The sequence below is a fragment of the Salvia splendens genome, chromosome 16 (assembly GCF_004379255.2).
Source record: "Salvia splendens isolate huo1 chromosome 16, SspV2, whole genome shotgun sequence".
Lineage (NCBI taxonomy): Eukaryota > Viridiplantae > Streptophyta > Magnoliopsida > Lamiales > Lamiaceae > Salvia > Salvia splendens.
Window position 1 is genome coordinate 28,598,327 of NC_056047.1, and position 19,682 is coordinate 28,618,008.

At 37.6% G+C, this 19,682-nt stretch overlaps 2 protein-coding genes across 2 annotated transcripts; one reads left to right on the forward strand and one right to left on the reverse strand.

Annotated features, from left to right (window-relative positions):
- The first annotated feature begins 340 nt into the window (after positions 1-340).
- Positions 341-2,273, forward strand: LOC121770460 (inactive protein kinase SELMODRAFT_444075-like). The gene is made up of 5 exons (XM_042167189.1): positions 341-558; positions 779-991; positions 1,111-1,185; positions 1,407-1,554; positions 1,848-2,273. Exons 1-5 carry the CDS (start codon positions 341-343, stop codon positions 2,175-2,177), a joined length of 984 nt encoding a protein of 327 aa, XP_042023123.1. The 3' UTR covers positions 2,178-2,273.
- Positions 2,274-2,346: 73 nt separating this feature from the next.
- On the reverse strand, positions 2,347-2,835 carry LOC121769692 (polcalcin Ole e 3-like). The gene has a single exon (XM_042166426.1). It carries the CDS (start codon positions 2,625-2,627, stop codon positions 2,370-2,372), a length of 258 nt encoding a protein of 85 aa, XP_042022360.1. The 5' UTR covers positions 2,628-2,835; the 3' UTR covers positions 2,347-2,369.
- Between the last annotated feature and the right edge of the window lie 16,847 nt (positions 2,836-19,682).

The window sequence follows — 19,682 nt, forward strand, 5'->3', positions numbered from 1 at the left end:
TATACAAGGTATGGAAAAGATATCAATCACTACTAATCTTCCAATCTTGATTGTGTAGGATCTTCCCTTGATTATGGAGGAGGATCTTTCCTTCCAACAATAACATTAATAAATGAATTTGAAGGCGAAGACAAGGCCATCTCCTCTGTCAAGCATGGTTGTTGGGGTAATACGATTACCACATGAAATAATTCAAACAAATTAATTGGGTGGTCGCCAAATTAATCTATATTCTGTATAGATTAGAGATATATATTTGCATCAATTTCCCCAATTCTATCTCCCTTTTCACTCTTGACGACTTAATTCTTTCCTCCCCTTTAAAGCAAAGTTGATAAAAATGACTCAAGCTTTATGCAGTAGTGATCATGAATTTGAGGTGAAGTTCAAGTCTTTGTTGTACAAGATTTTCTGGGGTTTGGGTTTGGGTTTGGGTTTGGGTTGCGTTATCCCCCGCCGGGAGAAAGGGGAAAAGAGTTTGGATCACAACAAGGCGTGGTTGCTGGCGGCTGCGCGGCGGAGGTTCACTCCTCTTTTAGGTTCAGCTTGTGCTCTCAGGTTGAGCTGCAGGAGTCCATGACTCTGAATCCAAGCAACGACACAGTTTTTGTGGTGAATTTGTCTAAATCACAAGACTTGAATTGGAAAAGAATAGAGTCCTTGGAGAGCAGAAGGGCCCCTTCCTTGATTAGGTTCACCTACCCTGATATTCTCTCCGCCACCAGAAATTTCTCCAAAGGTAATTTGATGATTCATTTTCAATATTTCTGAAATGGAGATTGAATGCGTTTGTGTTGGGGAGAGGGGCATTGAGCTGTGTTTTTAGAGGGAGAGTTGGATTCATGAGGACTGCTGTGGCGATCAAGAGGCTGGATACAGACGATAAGGAGGCTTCAAAGGCGTTTTGCAGGGAATTGATGATTGCTAGCTCTTTGCATAACCCTCACATTGTTCCACTGCTAGGCTTTTGTATGGATGCTGAGATGGGCTTGTTTTTTTGGCGGTGGAAGCTTGGACCGATTTTTACATGGTATCATTCAAAACCGTTTTTTATTTCGTTGTTTTTGATATGTTTTCAGTGATTTGAGATGCATTTGTTTGCAATTGCAGAGAAGAAGAAGGTACAAGGCTGCCATTGGGATTGCTGAGGCAATCAACTACTTGCATAATGGAACGGAAAGATGTGTTGTTCCCAGGGATATAAAGCCCTCTAACATCCTCGTTTCCTCCAAGAAGACGCCTAAAGTAAGGAAGCGGAAATGCCTCGTTTTACCAATTTATTATTCTCAATGATATTTTCAGTTGTGTGTGTGACTTTGGCTTGGCTACATGAATATTCGGGTATGAATCTTTGTAGTTTATGTGAAAGATGTTATGTTTCTTGATTTTTTTGTTGCTATTTTTAGGTACTTGGCTCCTGAATATTTCCAGCACGGGAAAGTGTCCGATAAAACTGATGTCTATGCCTTTGGCGTCGTGCTCTTGGAACTCATTACTGGTAGGAAACCGATTGAGTCCAGCAGAGGGCCGGGAAAAGAGAATTTGGTTCAGTGGGTGGGTCTCAACTTTAGCTTCTGTTCTGTTTTCGCGCATTGTTGAATCTTCATTACTATGTTTCATGCTGGTGTGAATGAGAGCTCGAGCCCGTTTTCATTAATTTATCGGTATCCATCAACGATTGCACATGGCTGTCTGTTGTCAGTGAACAGAACAACTCTACCATTTTGTAACACATGCATCCTGATATTCAATGCATGTGGTTGTTCTTACAAATCTTCAGAATATAGTTTTGAATGATTGTTTATCACATGGAAATAATGTTAGTTTTTTCCACTTCTGAATCACAGGCAAAGCCCCTATTGCAGCAAGGAGGTGTAGAAAAGCTGCTAGATCCACGGCTAGGATTCACCCCGAAGAGCATGAGTCAAGTCGCGCGGATGGCACGAGCTGCGGCCGCTTGCATAAACAACGAGATGAGGAGGCCCGAGATGGGAGAGATCGTCACAATATTGAAAGGAAAAGAATCCACTGTCTTAACCAGAAGCAAGACTCTTAACAGTGGTGCCACTGATTCTCGCCGCGAGTTGTTGCAAACAAAGACTGAAATGAAGAACCATTTCGCGTTGGCCATGCTCGGGGTCGAGCTTGAGGACGAAGACAGCCTTAATCGTTGGTGATACGCGGCCTCACATTTCTCATTTTAGGTCCAACAAGTTTGATTTTTGTACTGAAAGCCAACTTGAATGCATAGGAAGTTGCTTTGACTATATAAATTATATACCAAACCAAACAACAAAGTATATATAGGTAAAAAAAGAAATACTATTACTAAAATGAATTCAAATCTATTTTAGAGGAAAATGAAAAGGTTAGAATATCTTGGCGACATCCTTGACTAGTCCCCTGTTTGCACGAGCGAATGTGGTGAACTCTTCATAGGATATGAAGCCATCGCCATCGGAGTCGATCTCAACCATCATGTTCTGGACTTCATCGGGGGTGACACAGCCGAGCGTCTTGAGGGCGTCGCCCAGCTCGTTGGCCGAGATCTGGCCATCGCCGTTGGCGTCGAAATGCTTGAAGAGCCGCTCCCGGTCGGCTACATCCTGTGGATCATCATCAGCCATTACTTGTTTTTTGTTTCCTTTATCACTTAATGTAATGTGGAAGGCATTGGGTTAATATGATGAGGTTGTTTGGGTGGAGCTGGAGCATAAGGTCATCCTTGTTTGTAGGGCTGAAAATTTACTATATTTGTATCTGGCCATACACATTTGCCGCTCAATTCAGTTTAATTTTGAAAGTAGGAATTTAGTCATTTCTAAAATTTTTAAAGAGTTGCCCACTTTATTTTATTGTGTAGTAGAAGATGTATAAGGAAAGTTGAAATTTTTAATTTTAATTCTTATTTTTATACAGAATACTCATATGTTTTATATTTATTTGTGTACTAGGAAATGTATTAAGAGATGTTTTAGGTGATCTCTATCGGATTATTCCTAATTAAATAGAGACCAAATTATTTAGAATCAAAACCCTTCGTTTCCATGTGATATTATAGCTATGCCACATCCTGTGATGCCAAACAGGTGGTAGTAGATTTAGTAGATAATGTGTTCAAGTTTCATGGATGCTTGGAAAAATGTTGAGTGATAGGAGTCAGGGACAGCCAAGCCACCGCTCCGGCGCCGGTCCCAGAATCCCACCAAGCCGGACTTGTCAATGTCTGCCCATGTTTTTCTTTTTTTTGGTTGTCCCATTAAAAATATAAAACGTTTCTTAAAATGGAAATAATTTTATCTCTACTTTTCCATCTCTCTTAATTACTTTACTCTCTTTTCATTAACTCACAAAACAATACTCCCTCCGTCCCTCTATAGTAAAGGCGTTTCTCTTCGGCACGAGATTTAAGAAAGTTGTGTTAAGTGAGGTAAGTAAAATGAATAATAAAGTAGAAAATGAAAAAGGTAGAGAGATGAAGAGAGAATAAAGTAAGAGAGAGTAAAGTAAGAGAGAAAAAAAGTTGTTTCTTTTAGCCAAAAAATGAAATGACTCAGCTACAATGGGACAACCCAAAAAGGAATACGACTCAGCTACGGAGGGACGGAGAGAGTACTACATAAAATCTCGTACCGATTCCTTAATGTTTCATTTTAAGTGGGACGGATGGAGTATTTATGTTTTAATATAATTTTTTTTACTAATAGTTATTTAAATCATAAAAATTGGTCAAATTTTAGTTGATCTTTCAAAATATTAAATTACAAAATTTAAGTTGTTCTTAATTGTCGCATAATGTAAATAAAATCATAAAATGAAGACATTTTATTGAGAAAAATTAAAATTTTGTGATTTAATATTCAGTGGTATAAGACTTACCAAATACCATTACTAAACTTCATAATTTGAATGACTATTATCACATATAAAAATATTTTTTTATTTAAAATTTATTATTTATTTGTTTTTTATTATTTTATAAATTTATAAATATAAGTAGGAAAGGTAAGATTTTTGAAATATTATTTTAAATGTATATGTATATATATAAATATATATTTTTAAAATTTCAGCACCGACTTATTTGGATTTTTAGTTCCGTCCGTGATAGAAGTTCTACATTTATGAGCAATTTCCGGAAAGAGCTTTTCACATTACAAGGTTTAGAGCTTCAACATTCAAATGCTTACGATTAACAAATGTTTACAATGTTATTTGAGGTATTTAGTGGGTGAGTTACCTAACTCTTGGTGTCAATAGCTATCTCTAGCAGAGTATTGGTATAATACTCCTTACCATACCACCATTAAAATGACACCATTTGAAGCTCTTTATGAATTCCCACCTTCTTTAGATATCCCTTATCTTCTTGGAGATTCCAACAAAGAGGTTGTGGATGTGTATTTGAGAGACCCGGCACAACATACACAGTTGTTAAAAGAAGAATTTATAGAAAGTTGTTGATAAGGTTCATTTCATGCATCGTTGAAACGGCACAATCAAGCAGTTATGCAATGGTTGATTCAAAGGGAAGGAAGTTCCCCAATTGATGCATCATAGAATTATGCTGATGAATCTGTTAGAGTTTGTATACTAGAAATCACCTTTCGAGTGATTGAATACTGTAAAACTTTATATTTTATTTTCCAATGGATGCAAAAAATTATTTTTGTCATAATGTTGTTATATTTTACATTTAATAAATGTTTATTGCATATTTAAATGTATAAGCAACGTAACAAAGTGTAAGTATTTATTTTAGTAGACCGATTGTGGGCGTCGTCCACTTTAAGGTAACACGGTCAGTTCTGAATAAAGAAAAATAAGAATTTCACAACCTAGATAGGCCTAGACTACCTATCGTGAAAGGTTGCAATGTCAGTCCTCATATTTCTAAGCCTTACTGAAAAAGATGACATTGGTGTGGTATAGCACTGAATTAGACCAACAGCAAGACGAGTCTTTATGCTATCTACTGAAAGACGAGGTCTTGATAATTAATTTCTTAATCAATGTACGTTAGCATTGAGCATACGGTATTGATTATGCACTACTTTGACTTACCAAATGGTGCGGGTTTTTCACAACCCAAGAATCATGGTATATTGGGTAGTGGTGATTAATATCTAGCAGTGCTAGGATTGTTATTATATTGAATCATGCGCGAGGCGAGCCTCGTTTGATAACGTCCACAAGAGGAGCTCAAAACAAGGTTTTATTATTCGGAACCTAGCTAGTTGGAGTTTGATTGCTCTATTAATAATAAATAAGTGCTTCTTGCTAAGTCCACTCTTTGAGTTAATAATATGTTAATTAATTAAGTTCATAGCAGACATTAATTAATTAATGGACGTTTCTATCTTAAGCACGAGAAATGAACAACAAACAAATGGAAATCCGGAATACTTGTAATTTCGGATTTGGATGGGCAGTGCAATATTACTTCTGTAGTGGCTGCTTGTAATATTCCAATATAAGCTTATATTAAATTGTGGGTTCAATTTAATTAGTAAGAAGCTAATTGGGGGAGGCCATATCCAAATTCTTCCACAGATCCATGACTGAGCCCAATATGTGACTTAATATAAATAGGAGAATAAAGGAGACATAAAACACACTTAATATTTTCCCCAAATTTTTGTCCCCCTCTCCCTACACAAGAGGGATGATTTTTTCAGCTCCCTCCGTGAGCATTTTTCGTCTTCTTTATTTAAGTCCTAGTATTCTGGTGAGATCAGCCCACACTGATATCAGTTTACAGTCCGGGAACCAGTCAAAAGATCTGTGGTTTAGTACTCGAGAGCGTCAACTGGAGAAGGCGCTAGCCAACTTCGATTCTTTGGAGAATTAACGAGGTAAATTGGCTAACTCTGTAGTAAGCATGTTTTAGGTTTCAAGTACCCTAAAACATGATTAAATTCAAGTTATGAGCATGCTACATGTGAGAATTACGCGAATAGATTTTGTCTAAATAATCTGCTAAATAGATCAAGATATTATGTGATCCATTTGATGCACGCTTCCGCTGCCAACCCCTTCAGAATCAAGGCTAGATTCCCTTCATTCCTTGCGGACAAGGAAATTAGGGGGGGTAGTTATTTGTTGCATAAAAAACATGCAACAAGTTGTCTCGTATCTACATACGAGAAGGAGGATAAGAGCAAAAGTGGACAACTAAGAGGACTGCGAAAGGTTAAGTGAAAGTGTCCCTCTTGCGTTTTGTTTTCCTTCATCTTCTTTTTATCATTGTGGCTTGCTCGAGTTGGATTGTCAAGCTGGTCAGGGGCGTGCCTTTTGCCTGCGAACACAGGTGAGTAGATCCAGTGGAGATTCAGACTGCTCAACTTAACTTAATCACAGTGGAGCTATGCAATGGTTGATTCACAGGGCAGAAGCTCCCCAGTTGATGCATCATAGAATTATGCTGATGAATCAAGGATAAATTCCCTTCATTCCTTGTGGACAAGGAAATTAGGAGGGGTAGGTATTTGTTGCATAAAAAACATGCAACAAGTTGTCTATGTACGAGAATGAGGGTAAGAGCAAAAGTGAACAACTAAGGGTTAGAGGACTGCAAAAGGTTAAGTGAAAGTGTCCCTCTTGCGTTTCGCTTTCCTTTATCTTCTTTTTATCGTTGTAGCTTGCTCGAGTTGGATTGTCAAGCTGATCAAGCTGGTCAGAGGCGTGCCTTCTACCTGCGAACAAAGGTGAGTGGATCCAGTGGAGATTCAGACTGATCAACTTAACTTAATCCGTCTTGAGTAAGATGAACAAGGAGACGCAAACGTGTTTTCAAAACCTTAACCCACAATACTATTAACTAGTATAGAGAAGTGATGATGTATTTAACATTGGTTGCGGACACGAATGGGATGACTTCTGCCACGCTTCACTACAATGGGTTAAGTTGGGACACTTGATTTGAAAAACTAAACTAATTTAACGGAACTGATCCACTTGCTAAACTGATCAAATCTACTTGATCAACTTATCCTATCATTTCCTGAAATGGACGAACAAAATAAAGCGATAACTGTTAGTCTCCTGCAAAACGTAGGATAAAGCAAAACTTCCTTAAAAACTCCATCTTCTTCACAGAATTAACATGAAAAACAGAGTAAAAGCAGATCTGAATAATTACGAACAACGAAATATCATAACAACTTGCAAAATTAAATCTACTCCTAAGAATTGAACTACGTTCACGTAAACAAGAAGCTAACCCATAATCATGCAGAAATCCAAACTCGTCTATCAGATCTAAACGTCCTAACGCATTTCATCCATAATTCTCCTTCACAATCAAACGAAACATAAATCGACGTCTCAGATACACCAGATCAAACCGCAGCAAACATTCGAGCTAAGACATACTCCCTCTGTCCCATTAGAAATGAAACATTTTTCTTTTTGGTCTGTCCCATTAAAAATGAAACATTTCTAAAAATAGAAACAATATTCTCTCTACTTTTTCTTCTCTCTTACTTTACTCTCTTTTCATTAACTCACAAAACAACACTACATAAAATCCCGTGCCGAAAAGCAAATGTTGCAAATTTAATGGGACTGAGGGAGTACATCGCGAATAGGAAATCAAACAGATCAGAGAGATTATGCATAACAACAAGAAATTCCAACGAGGAAAGGAGATCATAATACTGAAATTACTGAATCTGAAAGTCATGAGTAGCAACAAAACATAGACTGAAAATAACTAAGAAAACAGGAAATTGTTTCATCACTCCTTCTCGGAGCGGAATAGCCAAAATGACCGATTACAGTGACAAAAACCAACACCAAATACCTTTAAGACTAAACTAAAACAGGAAGCAAGCGTGTATGCAGTGGAATTAGGAGTGCGGAGTGTTGGGAGCTTCCATTTCAACTCTGGAAAAGAGCTGAAAACTAATGAGCGTCGTCCGTTCGAAGTTGCCTCCTTCCTCCTTCTTTATTTCCATTTATAGGAAGGCGTGAGTTCTTGATCCTTAGGGCATTTGTTCTCTGAAAAGTTTTCTTTGATATTTTTTGTGTGACGCATTAGTCTTCTAACCAGGTGCTCTCGCTGCATGCCATTTGATCAAACTTGATCCATTTGCGTAGCAAATTTAACTCCTTCCCCTTATCCATTCGTCCGCCCAGCTGATCAACTCAGTTTCTGAAAATAGCGGACTTTCATACACACCTGGCTCAAAATTAGATGTTAGTTCACAGAATTTGATGTAGTTTTATGATAGAACGCATGCGTGAAACGAGCCTCATCATTAAGTATGAAGAAAAACATGTTTTCAATATTACGTTTGTTTAAGTGTAAGCGCAAAATGATGATCTAGATATCCACGTTATCAAATTAATTACTCCTACTAATTGCTGCAATAAACAAAAAAGGGAAAGAGGAAGACTGGCAGCTGGATTTAGCGAGCAAGAGTACGACATTCACACTCGCTTTTGGAGAATCAAATCTTATAGAGAGAGGAGACTAAGATTAGAGTTGATCTTGAGCAATTTATTTGCATTTTATTTTTCGCAATTGCGATTCAATTTTTGTCGTAATTTCCAAATTTTTGTGAGATTTTGGTTATAAAATTCAAGTTGTGTTATTGTTTATGTTTGGTTAATCTTCAAAAGCTTTAATAAAAGAGAATGTCGGTGGGGTCGAGCTCTTCGAATCTCGAGAGCCATGACAGAGCAGCATGACTAGACACATCCCATTGGCTCGATATGCTATGTTCAATTCTCTCATGGACAAATGTCTTTTGTTGTTATCGTTATTATTGTTAACTATAGTGTGTGATTTGTGTGAGAGAATTGAAAGAGAGATTTGTGCGAGTAGTAGAATTCGTATTACTCAATCTTGGGGAGAGAAAATATGTGAAGAAGAATCAACTAACTAACAAACTTGAAACAGAAAAAACCATTTTAAATCAAACGGCTACTAATCCTATGGCTCATATTTAATCTCATGATTATATGAATCTAGCAGTTGCTGTACACTTTCGGTGATGAACGAGATATTCAACTCCTTCCTTTAAAACCTTCTTCCAGCTCATGATCTGATCACAGCTTCATCTCAGCAATGTCGATCAAACAACAATCCTCCACCTTGATAGATCAGTTTGATGAACTTTTTATTATCACTAAATAAACCTGCAAGTATACAGAGTAGATGTAGTATAGCTAAAGGTTAGTAACGGATATCGATCACGAGAAATTATCACAGACTGTCTATCTTCTACTAAGCTTCTTTCACTATTTGGAAACACGATTAATTTTGGATTTGGAAACACAATTAATTTTGGTTTTGAAAACTAAAAACTTGTAAAACATAGAAAAAAAGTAAACAATTGTAGATAAATCACATAGATATAACAGATGAGATAAGGGAATTCAATGGATGTACTTTTATAGTTATGGTTTATACAAGTTCCACCTACAATACCATAGCACAATTTACTTAACTAGAACGAGTCATATAAATATTGCCCATGAGGAATAAAGTAGATCACATGCATTAAGGTCGTCAATCCTAGATTTGTAACTTCTAAAAGCACCTAAGACTCCTATTGTTATGTTGGGGTTTGGTGCCCCTTGCACAGCGGAAGTCATGCATTCACAAATAAATCATACATATGGATCTATTTGACAGATTATGGGATCAATTTATCACATGTTAAAACAATCAATTGCATGCTAGAAAGCACATAAATTCATGCTTAAGGAAATTAAACCCCAATTCATGAATTTCTACAGTTTAGAATTACCGCTCTGATTCTCCAAAGAATCGTCGATTGCTTGCGCCTTCTCCACGTGATGTTCTTCGTACTCAACCACGAATCTTCTAATCTGTATCCCGAACTCAGATAACGACCTTTGGGTGGGCAAAGCTTGTCAAAATCAAAAAGGGCTTGACTAGGCAAAAGACAAAATTCCCACCAGAAGGGAATGGAAATTTCGTCTCATCAGGAAAATGAGGGAGCATGAAAATTTAATGATTAAATTCATTGATTTTGTCTTCTATTTAGTCTCCTTTATATAGAGTTATGATGGGCCAGATTAGGGATCCATGGAGGTTGGACTTGGGCCAAACCTGTTGGACTTTTACTAATTAAATTGAGCCCCAATTTAATACAAGTCCAACAGAATATTATTATCAGCCACTATAGTAAATTAATATTGACTGCATTTCCAATCCCAAATTACGAGTAATCCGGACTTTACCTCTTTAATTTATTATTTCCCTTGTTTAAGATATAAATATCCATTAATTAATTTAAGTATGCTATTTGACTTTAATTAATTAATATCTTTTTCCAAGAGTTGTCTAGTTCAAAATCCTTATTTATTATTCTGGAATAAATTCCAACCGGCCGGGTTTTTGAATAATAAAATATTTTTCGAACACCTCTTGAGGATATTATCAAAGTAGTGCATAATCAATATCGTATGCTCAATGTTATGTCAACAATGATTAAGAAATAACAATCACCGAGACCTCGTCTTTCAGTAAATAGCTAGAAAGACTTATCTCAACTGTTAGATCCTTCAGTGTTATACCACACCAATGTCGTTTATTTCCAAAACATGCGGACTGACACTGCAACCTTTCACGATAGGTAGCCAAAGCCTATCTAGGTTGTGAAATTATTTTTCTCTTCTACAAAGAACTGACTGCGTCACCTTCTGTGAACGTCGTTCACGACCAGTCTACTATGCAGAAGAATTAGACTTATTTGCTTCTTATACATTTAAATGTTTGAGAAACATCTTATAAATGCATAAGCAAACACTAATGCGATAAAATTACTTCTTCTCGCCTTGGGATAAAAGTGGATTGTAGAGTTCATTGTATACAAGCAATTCTATCCGTGCAACATGCTCGAAATATGCTTTTCAGTATATCAATTCTAACAATCTCCCACTTATACTCAAAATCATGCTTTCGAGTATACCCACTGCCAAAACTCTCCCACTTATACTCTAAGCAGGTCTCGAACCATGATACATCGAATTACCATACTTTTCACCTCATGTGTAAATCATGTTACCATATAGGCATTTTGTAAAATGTTCTGCCATGTTGTTCTCTGATGATATCTTGGAAATCATAACGTCTTGCTGCGTACTTAATCCTTAATTTATTTCATACTCCATCTCTATGTGATTGCTTAACTTTATCAGAACGTGTTTCCCTCGAGTTAGACACCTGACTAGAGTAATTATAACAAAATATAATACTCATACACATACTCGGAATCACGATCAAAGCTATTAGGAAGTTACTGAGATTAACAACTACCTTTGTAGTTTCTGATGAAACCACACTTGTAATTTTCATGATAGAGTCTGTGATGTAATCACACTCCTTCATGACTCAGTTTTCAACTCCTAACGTTAACACATAGTCAGAGGATAACTCGATCATCAATCAATTATAAAGTCGAGTTGATGTAACCTAAAGGACATAACATGGATGTCTGGTAAACTAGAGCATACCGTTTAGTCTTCTGCAAGTACTATAGTATATTCTTTACCCAATCCAATGTCCTTGGCCATGGTTAAAATGATATCATGCTTCTATGCCAACGGCAAAGCTAATATCTAACTTAATACACATCATAGCATATATCAGACTTCCAATTATGGAACTTGTCTCATTCTTCTTGATCTCATTCAATGTCGAAAAATACTTGACTAGAGACAAAATAATTCCGTCTAGAAAAAGAAAAACCTTTTCTTGGAATTTTCAATGCTAAAGTGTCTAAGTATTGTGTAGATGTAGGATTCTTTAAGAAAACATACATTCTTTTTCTAGCAATCTAATGACACAGATGCTCAGAATGTAACTAGATTATCTTAAATCCATCATCCTTAAACTGGGTAGACGATCAGTTTCCTACGCTAGATAACCCTCTTAGTTGTTTATCAACTTTTATAGATGTCATCATCGTAGAGTACCAAGAATACCACATATAGTGCACTTTCAACTTTCTTGCCCTGTATCACATAACCATTAAGATGTTCCATGCAGATGATCTCCTCAAGACTTCTACTTAAAGAAAATTGTCTTGACAATCATAGTACATACATCCTAATTTATGTAGGCTACAATAGACAATTTACAGATCGACATAGGCAAAAATGGCACGCGAGAATATAATTCTCTCTAGGTATAACCCTTTGCCATTATTCTAGCCTTTTGAGATCCATGCTTACACTTGCAGGTCCACTAGCTCCCACTGACTGAAATAGTCTATGGGTAGTATCGCAAGTCTTGCAAACATTCTTGTCTATTTAAGATTGTTATTCAGAATCTATCATCTTATCAAGAATGATTATCCGAATAAGTCATTGCGTCCTTGTAGTTACAGAGATTATGTTCAAGTTGATCTAAGACTGAGTCTTAAGACTCTTTTAGACCCATGAACTTATTATGTTCGCGAAGAACGCTCCCACTACGACACGACTCTTACAATCTTAGGTACAAACGTAGATTTTCTTAGTGCATAAGTTTCTAATGGTATGACTTCTTGGTTAAGATGGAAAATAGATATTCTCATTATCTTCAGAATTATCATGTTTGTTAGGCTTGTAGTTCTCCTCATAATCTTCATCAAAGAATCTAGTATTCGTGTAAACAAACATATATATTGCCGTGAAGATTATAGAACCTGTACCTTTTCTATCATTTGGGACAACCTTAAAACATACCTCAGTACACAACTCCAATTACTTGGATACCTTTTCCAAAACATGTGTTGGAATAACTCCACACGTTGTGATGTGCTGGACTAGACTTACCTCTAGTCCACAACTCGCGTGTTGTAGAAGGTACTGATGTTATGGTAGTTTCTTTAAGGTATAACTCATTATTTCCAACGTATATCCCATCAATGATAAGGTGTTATTGAGTAAAACTGTTCACTTATCGAACTTGTCTTCAAGAGACTTCGATATCTTCTTATATGACTATCTCATTCTTTAGAAGAATGCTTGGAGTAGTCAACTAGGATTTAACTCCCACTACTGATCTTAACTCATTTGCTCGTCTCCTTTGGTGTAAACCATTGAGACTCACTAGTCTTTCTATGTTGCATCTCTATAAGTATTCTGAATCCCTTGAACCACCAAAGGATTCTAACTTATAGTGCATCAATCAGACTTACTTGACCTTTAAGCTATTTAACAAACAAGTTGTTAAAATCTTGATAGTCACTTGAGTTAGACAAAATTAGTTTGAACAATTACTAAGTATTTTCTTGGCCTTATGTTTAAGTACCATAAATACTTTATCATTCATTGTTTAAGAAGTTGAACTGTCGTGTTAAACTCAATTTTTTTGCAATTATATTGTTTAGATACTATGATGTATAATTTGTTTTTCTATGGTACTATGATAGATATTCGATCCACATTTCTCAATAATGCAAGCATTATGAAATGACATCGAACATCATTTAATCATTAACAAGTTTAGAAACTGAAACTGAATTCTTTCCAAACTAAACTGTACCAATAAAACAAAGTCTTATACATCAAAACAAAACAATAAAGTGGGCATAAAAATAGCTCCCAGTGCAACAACTGCCTAACTGGATGTAGATCTCTCCTTTAGAAGTTGCATTGTTATCTAAGCCATTGTCCTTCTATATAAGAGGTCAATCCGACTTACAATACGTCTTCTCTTTGCCTTTTCACCAAATTTTTCTTGCCTTTCTTGCTTTCAGCAGGCATTGATGACAATTCAGCTCTTTTCTCTTTCCATTGCTAGTCTTCTGTTCGATTGAACTAAGACATATGAAAGATACAACCTTAATGAATTCGTCAAGTATCATGTTATCTTCCTCCAATAGTAATAAAGTGAATATAATGCCAAAGGTTTCCAACTTTTTAGTAACAACCTTCATATAATCACTTCCTATTACATTTGGCGATGAACTGAGTGTAGAAACTATTTGAGTAACTGAATCAGAAGATTCATCAAAACTTTCTATCTCTTTTGGATGTTCCAATAGAATCTGGACAACGTCCTCATTGGATATTCCTTTATCATCAATATAAACCAAGACGTGTCTTATTACTTAAAAGAAAGTAGTTTGACCTTCTATCTCAAAGAACTTGTCAAGTATATGCATGAACTGCATTCTTGAACTTTCTTTATAGAATTATGTCAAGGAAATGGAGGACATGAATTGGTGAGTACAAACTTTAATTTTTCAGCAATGAGAATCTTATCCATTTTACATTTCCAGTCTACATAATTTTGGCCTTCGAGTATGATTTCTTTAAGGTTCGCAGACATTATTAAGAATTTTTGGCCGAGAAGAAATAAAACAATTTATCACATACTATGATTGATACATAATCGCAAACAACCACAAAACAATTTATGTATCTCGCAACTGTGAAAACCAAAATAAGTACGCCTCTAGGGAGGTCATACAAATTCGGATTCCAACAATTTACTGGTCACAATACCGACGGATAGTCCAGAGACCACTAAGGAGGCATGGCCGCCAAATATTGCCTAAGCTTTTACCCTAAATATTAGCATCTAGGAATTTCATTTCTGTTTTGATACTCCTTCTAGGGAAGGTCGTACGCCACTAACAAAATTCCATAGCTATCTTATAAATATGTTTAAACATATGAACTTGCAATTTCACAGGATTATGGCTCCCACTAGGGTGGGTCGCAATAATATTAGAAACTCGCTTTTAGTTTAAACAATTTACTATTAAGAAGTCTAATCTTATGAACTTGCTATTTCGTAGGATTATTTCTCCCACTAAGGTGGGCCGCGATAATATTAGAAACTGCTTCATATATAGACCAATTTATGGAGACCATATACAACACACTGTTTTAAATATGGTTTTTGCAGAAAACACAGATGCAAACCAGGCACACAACACACAGGCAAGTAGCACTCCAACACAGTTCCAAGTGGTTCCAGAAACCCCACAGAAAATGTCAAAACTGAGTTCCTCCCTATCTGTCACGTACACCCCGGCAAGAGGATTTCCCAGTTCGCAATCACCCAATGTATGGGGGCGCAGGGGGTAACTCAAGGCGGTTACCAGTGCAGGGTGGATAGGTAATTCACTCAAGACACAGATTTTGGGCTCTTAGAGACCAACTTAGAACACAAGACAGGAGAAAACACACAACAGACTGTAATCAACGGAAGCAAGTTAAGCAGGAATGCATCAAGAAGCAAATCAGAAACACAGGAGCACATAAGCCTAGACCACGACCAGTGGTATCTACCAGAAACAACTGCCCAAACCTAGACTAGAAAGCAGTAAAAGTTTTAAGGATTTCAGCCAATTTACCAGAGCGGTTACCCTTCGTTAAGGTGTAACCGTCTTACCTCTTGCCCTATACCGGAGGCGGAGCTTTACTCTGACGAGCCCACCTCCTTAATTTTTAGCGACCCGGCGTGCCCAAGTAATCCCCCCGTGGCTCTGATACCACTGTAGGGATCAGATTACTCGGGGTTCACTAATTACCGGGACCTCTTTTTATATGACAGAGACTGAGATGGCTAATCTCAGAAGGTACAAGCCAAGTACAACACCAAATATTACAAACAAGAACAATTCAGGGAGTACAAGAATTGGTAGACTAAACCCTAATCTATTACAAGACTTAACCTCTTGCAATAGTATCAGGCTTCTCACCACAATTCACCTGCACACTCAAGAAATCAGATAGTAATATAAGGAACAGATCCAGAATGGATCTAAAACTGTAAACACAAAAACAGAACACAAGGAACAGAGAAATGGCTCAGGTCGCAACCACGACTACACCAGGGCCAAGGACCTCCTCCGTCCTATCCAACAAGTCACAAGGGAGCACCGTGGAACCAATCTAAACCCCAAGCTAGGGTTACCTGACTGCTACCACTTACAGCCACCTCACGCCACAGATCTGACTCAATCATAGCCTCATATGGTTTAAAGCAATCCCCTAGACAGTGGAACATCAAATTTAATTCTTGTATGCAAAATCTTGGGTTCATGAGAAGTACCTTTGATGCTTGCCTATATGTGAAAAATCTTGATAAAGTTCTTGTGTTTCTGTTGCTATATGTGGATGATATGCTGATTATGAGACCCTGCCTTAAATCTATTAAGTATGTGCAATCTGCTTTATGTGATAACTTTGACATGAAGGCTCTTGGGGATGCACAAAAGATCTTGGGTATTAATATCCATAGGAACAAAAAGGATTTTGTGCTTGTGCTTCACCAAGAACCATATGTGTTTAAAATCTTGCATAAGTTTAACATGTCTGCTGCTAAGTCAGCCTCTGTGCCCTTAGCTGCTCATTTTCTGTTGAGTAAAGATTTATGTCCAAAGTCTGAAGCTGATATCCATGCTATGAAAAAGGTTCCTTATGCTAATGCTATAGGTTCTGTGATGTACTTAATGGTTAGTACTAGGCCTGACATTGCTTATGCTGTTTCTTGCTTGAGTAGATACATGTCAAACCCTGGACCTGTGCACTTGGAGGCCCTGAAATGGCTTTTGAGATATCTGAAACATACTTCTAAGTATGGTCTGTGTTTTATGAAGAGTGATGATGGTGTAAATCTATGTGGTTTTGTTGACTCCAATTATGCAAATGACAATGACAAAAGAAAGTCCACTACTTCTTATGTGTTTACTGTTTGTGGTTCTTGTATAAGCTGGAAGTCTCAATTGCAGCACATAGTAGCCCTCTCCACTACTGAGTCAGAATATATAGCCATCACAGAGGCTATGAAGGAAGCAATTTGGTTAAAGGGAGTTCTTTCTGAACTTAAATTCTTAAAATCTGTTCCTGCTTTATATTCTGATAGTCAGTCTGCTATTCAACTATGCAAAAACCCTGTTTTTCATGATAGAACTAAGCATATAGATGTTAGGTTCCATTTCATTAGGGATGTTGTTGAGAAACAAGAAATATTGTTGCATAAGGTGCATACTGATAAGAACCCTGCTGACATGGGAACAAAGTGTTTACCTGCTGATAAACTGTTTAGTTGCATTAAAAGATTGCATTTTGATTGTGGTTAGCATGTACATGTGCATGTCCCGGGGGAAGACCTTGTTGGTCCTCTAGACCTTGGTCTACTGGAATCCCAAGGCAAAGTTAAAGACCTACTTGACTAATGAGCATTGTCTCTTTGGTGTCTTGTTAGGCAACCTGGTTAGTTCTTGACTAATGAGCTCTGCCTCTTTGGTGTCTTGTTCTAACCTTGTAGGCTGTGATGAAGCAACACGATGACCAAGGCTCTCCTCTGTTTACCAAAGGTAGTCCAAGGTGGAGTATGTGGAATTATGGACCACCTTTTGGGTTTGGAATTAATTCGGCTGGGCCGTTTTAATTGATGGCCCGTTCTAAGTGTAATGAGTCCAACTCTTCTTGGCCCATTACTTATGGAGCGATTACCCGATGGCTGCCACGTGTCATCTTCACCCGGATTATGGCGCTGAGCCGTTGGATTGTGAGGTGTGTTTTCTCTGAGTCTTTAATCGACTCTCAACTCTTCACTCACTCATTTCGATTATTCTCTCTCTCTCTTCTCGAGCTTTCGCTCTGCCTTCTCTCTAAGAAACTCTCTCTCTCTCTGAAACTCTGGCCGATTTTCTTCTCCGATGGCTTCGATCTCTTCTTTTTGGTGAGGATCGAGTGTTATCTCTCAACCTCTGCGTTGATCTGGAGATTTGAGTGAGTTCAAACGGTTGAGTTTGTCCCTGTGTGATTTCTGGGAGGTTTATCGGTTGGTTTCTTAGATCCGTGAGATCCTAGGGTTCTTGAGGCCTTTTGGGGAGTACCCCAAGAGCAAAACCGTGAGGGCTTTGCCCAAAGCGGACAATATCATACTAATGTGGAGTTCGGGTGTGCACCACCGGGACCCAACAGGCACTTTTTTTGCGTTGCGTTTTTCCAACAGGCCTCTGCACAATATTCAGCAGGTCGCTGTGCACACTCCAGCGGTCGATGGCGACCAGCGGTCGATGGCTGGCTGGCTCAAAAGCTTCAGACTTCCAACTTCGACTCTTTTGCTATCTTTTAGGCTCTATTTTGCACATTTCTCACAAAACAAGTCAAAATATCAAAATAGATAAAAAAATGCAAATAATGGGCGTGTAATGCAACTTTGACACTCAAAACAGACCAAATAATAACCTTAAACCAGTACAAAATCCGAGCATATCACAGTTGCGATTAAAATTGAATTTGCATAGGTTAATCAACCTCATACAAGTTTCAAACTTTTCCTCAGCTTTGTCAACCTATCAGCTGGATTTTCTGATGCGTGAACCTTGAACACATTTACTTCTCCTTCTTCAATCTTCTCCCCGATGAAATGAATCTACACGTTAATGTGATTGCTTCTTTCATGGTTGACTTGACTTTTAGCCAAGTAGAGTGCACTGTTATTGTCACAACCAATGGCCACAGCTTCTTGCTTTACACCAAAATCATTCAAGATCCCCCTCAACTAGAAACTCTTCTTTACTTCTACTATAAGGACATAAATTCAACCTCAGTTGTGGATAATGCAACCACACTTTGAAGACTCGCTTCTAACTGATGACTGATCTATAAAGAGTAAATACATACCTGACTGAGATCTGCGGTTTACTATGTTTCCAGCAAAATATACCCCTCAATGCATTACCATCATGCTCTTCCTTTCCCTTCAACAAAATCCCAACATCTGCAGCTCACTTTAGGTAACTCAGCAACCACTTCAAGGCAGACCAATGCTCCCTTCCATAGTTTGACATAAACCTACTAGTCACAGACACTGCTTGAGTAATAATTGGTCCTGTGCTTATCATAACATACATCACACTGCCAATAACATCCTACATCTGTTGCACCTCAGATGCATCCTTTGGACATTGCTCAACTGATAATTTGTAATGCTGCCTCTGGGCATCCCAACCTCCTTTATGTTGTTCATCTTGAACTTTTGCACTATTTTAAGGGCATTATATGGTCCATTTTGAGTATCAAAGTTGCATTACATGTCCATTACTTGCATATTTTATCTATTTAGGTATTTTGACGTGTTTTGTGAGAAATGTGCAAAATAGAGCCTAAAAAGATAGCAAAAAGTCGAAGATGGAAATCCGGAGTATTCGTTCCAGCCAGCGACCGCTGGTCCTATAGCGGTTTGAAAATTAGAGCTGAAAAGATGAACACGCCCAACGACGCTGGGAAGTGCGCATCGACCGCTGATGTAGATCCAGTAGCTACGGAGTGATTGCCAGCGACCGCTGAAACAAGTGTAGCGACTACTGATCGAAAGATAAAAGCTACGGGATGATTTGCTGCAACCGCTGGGAAAACGCGGCGTACAAAAATTGCCCTATTTTCTCTCCAAGACTTACCATACTTTGTTGATGATTTTCCATAATATGGGATTCAACTTTGGGGCTATAAATACTTTCTTAAGCCGCATCAAAGGAACATTTTGCTACATAATTTCCAGAGCAGAATATTTGAGAGTTTCTTCCACTATTTATCAAGAAAGATTTGTGTGAGAGAATTGAGAGAGAGATTTGTGCGAGAAGTAGAATTCGTATTACTCAATCTTGGGGAGAGAAAACAAGTGAAGAAGACGAATCAACTAACAAACTTGAAACAGAAGTTTCCCTTTTAAACCCAACGACTACTAATCC

Coding starts and splice junctions, on each gene's coding strand:
- LOC121770460 (XM_042167189.1), top strand. CDS start 341: ATGACTCAAGCTTTATGCAGTAGTGATCATGAATTTGAGGTGAAGTTC. Junction 992..1,110: donor ATGGATGCTGAGATGGGCTT/GTTTTTTTGGCG, acceptor TTGCAATTGCAG/AGAAGAAGAAGGTACAAGGC. Junction 1,186..1,406: donor ATAATGGAACGGAAAGATGT/GTTGTTCCCAGG, acceptor TGCTATTTTTAG/GTACTTGGCTCCTGAATATT.
- LOC121769692 (XM_042166426.1), bottom strand. CDS start 2,627: ATGGCTGATGATGATCCACAGGATGTAGCCGACCGGGAGCGGCTCTTC.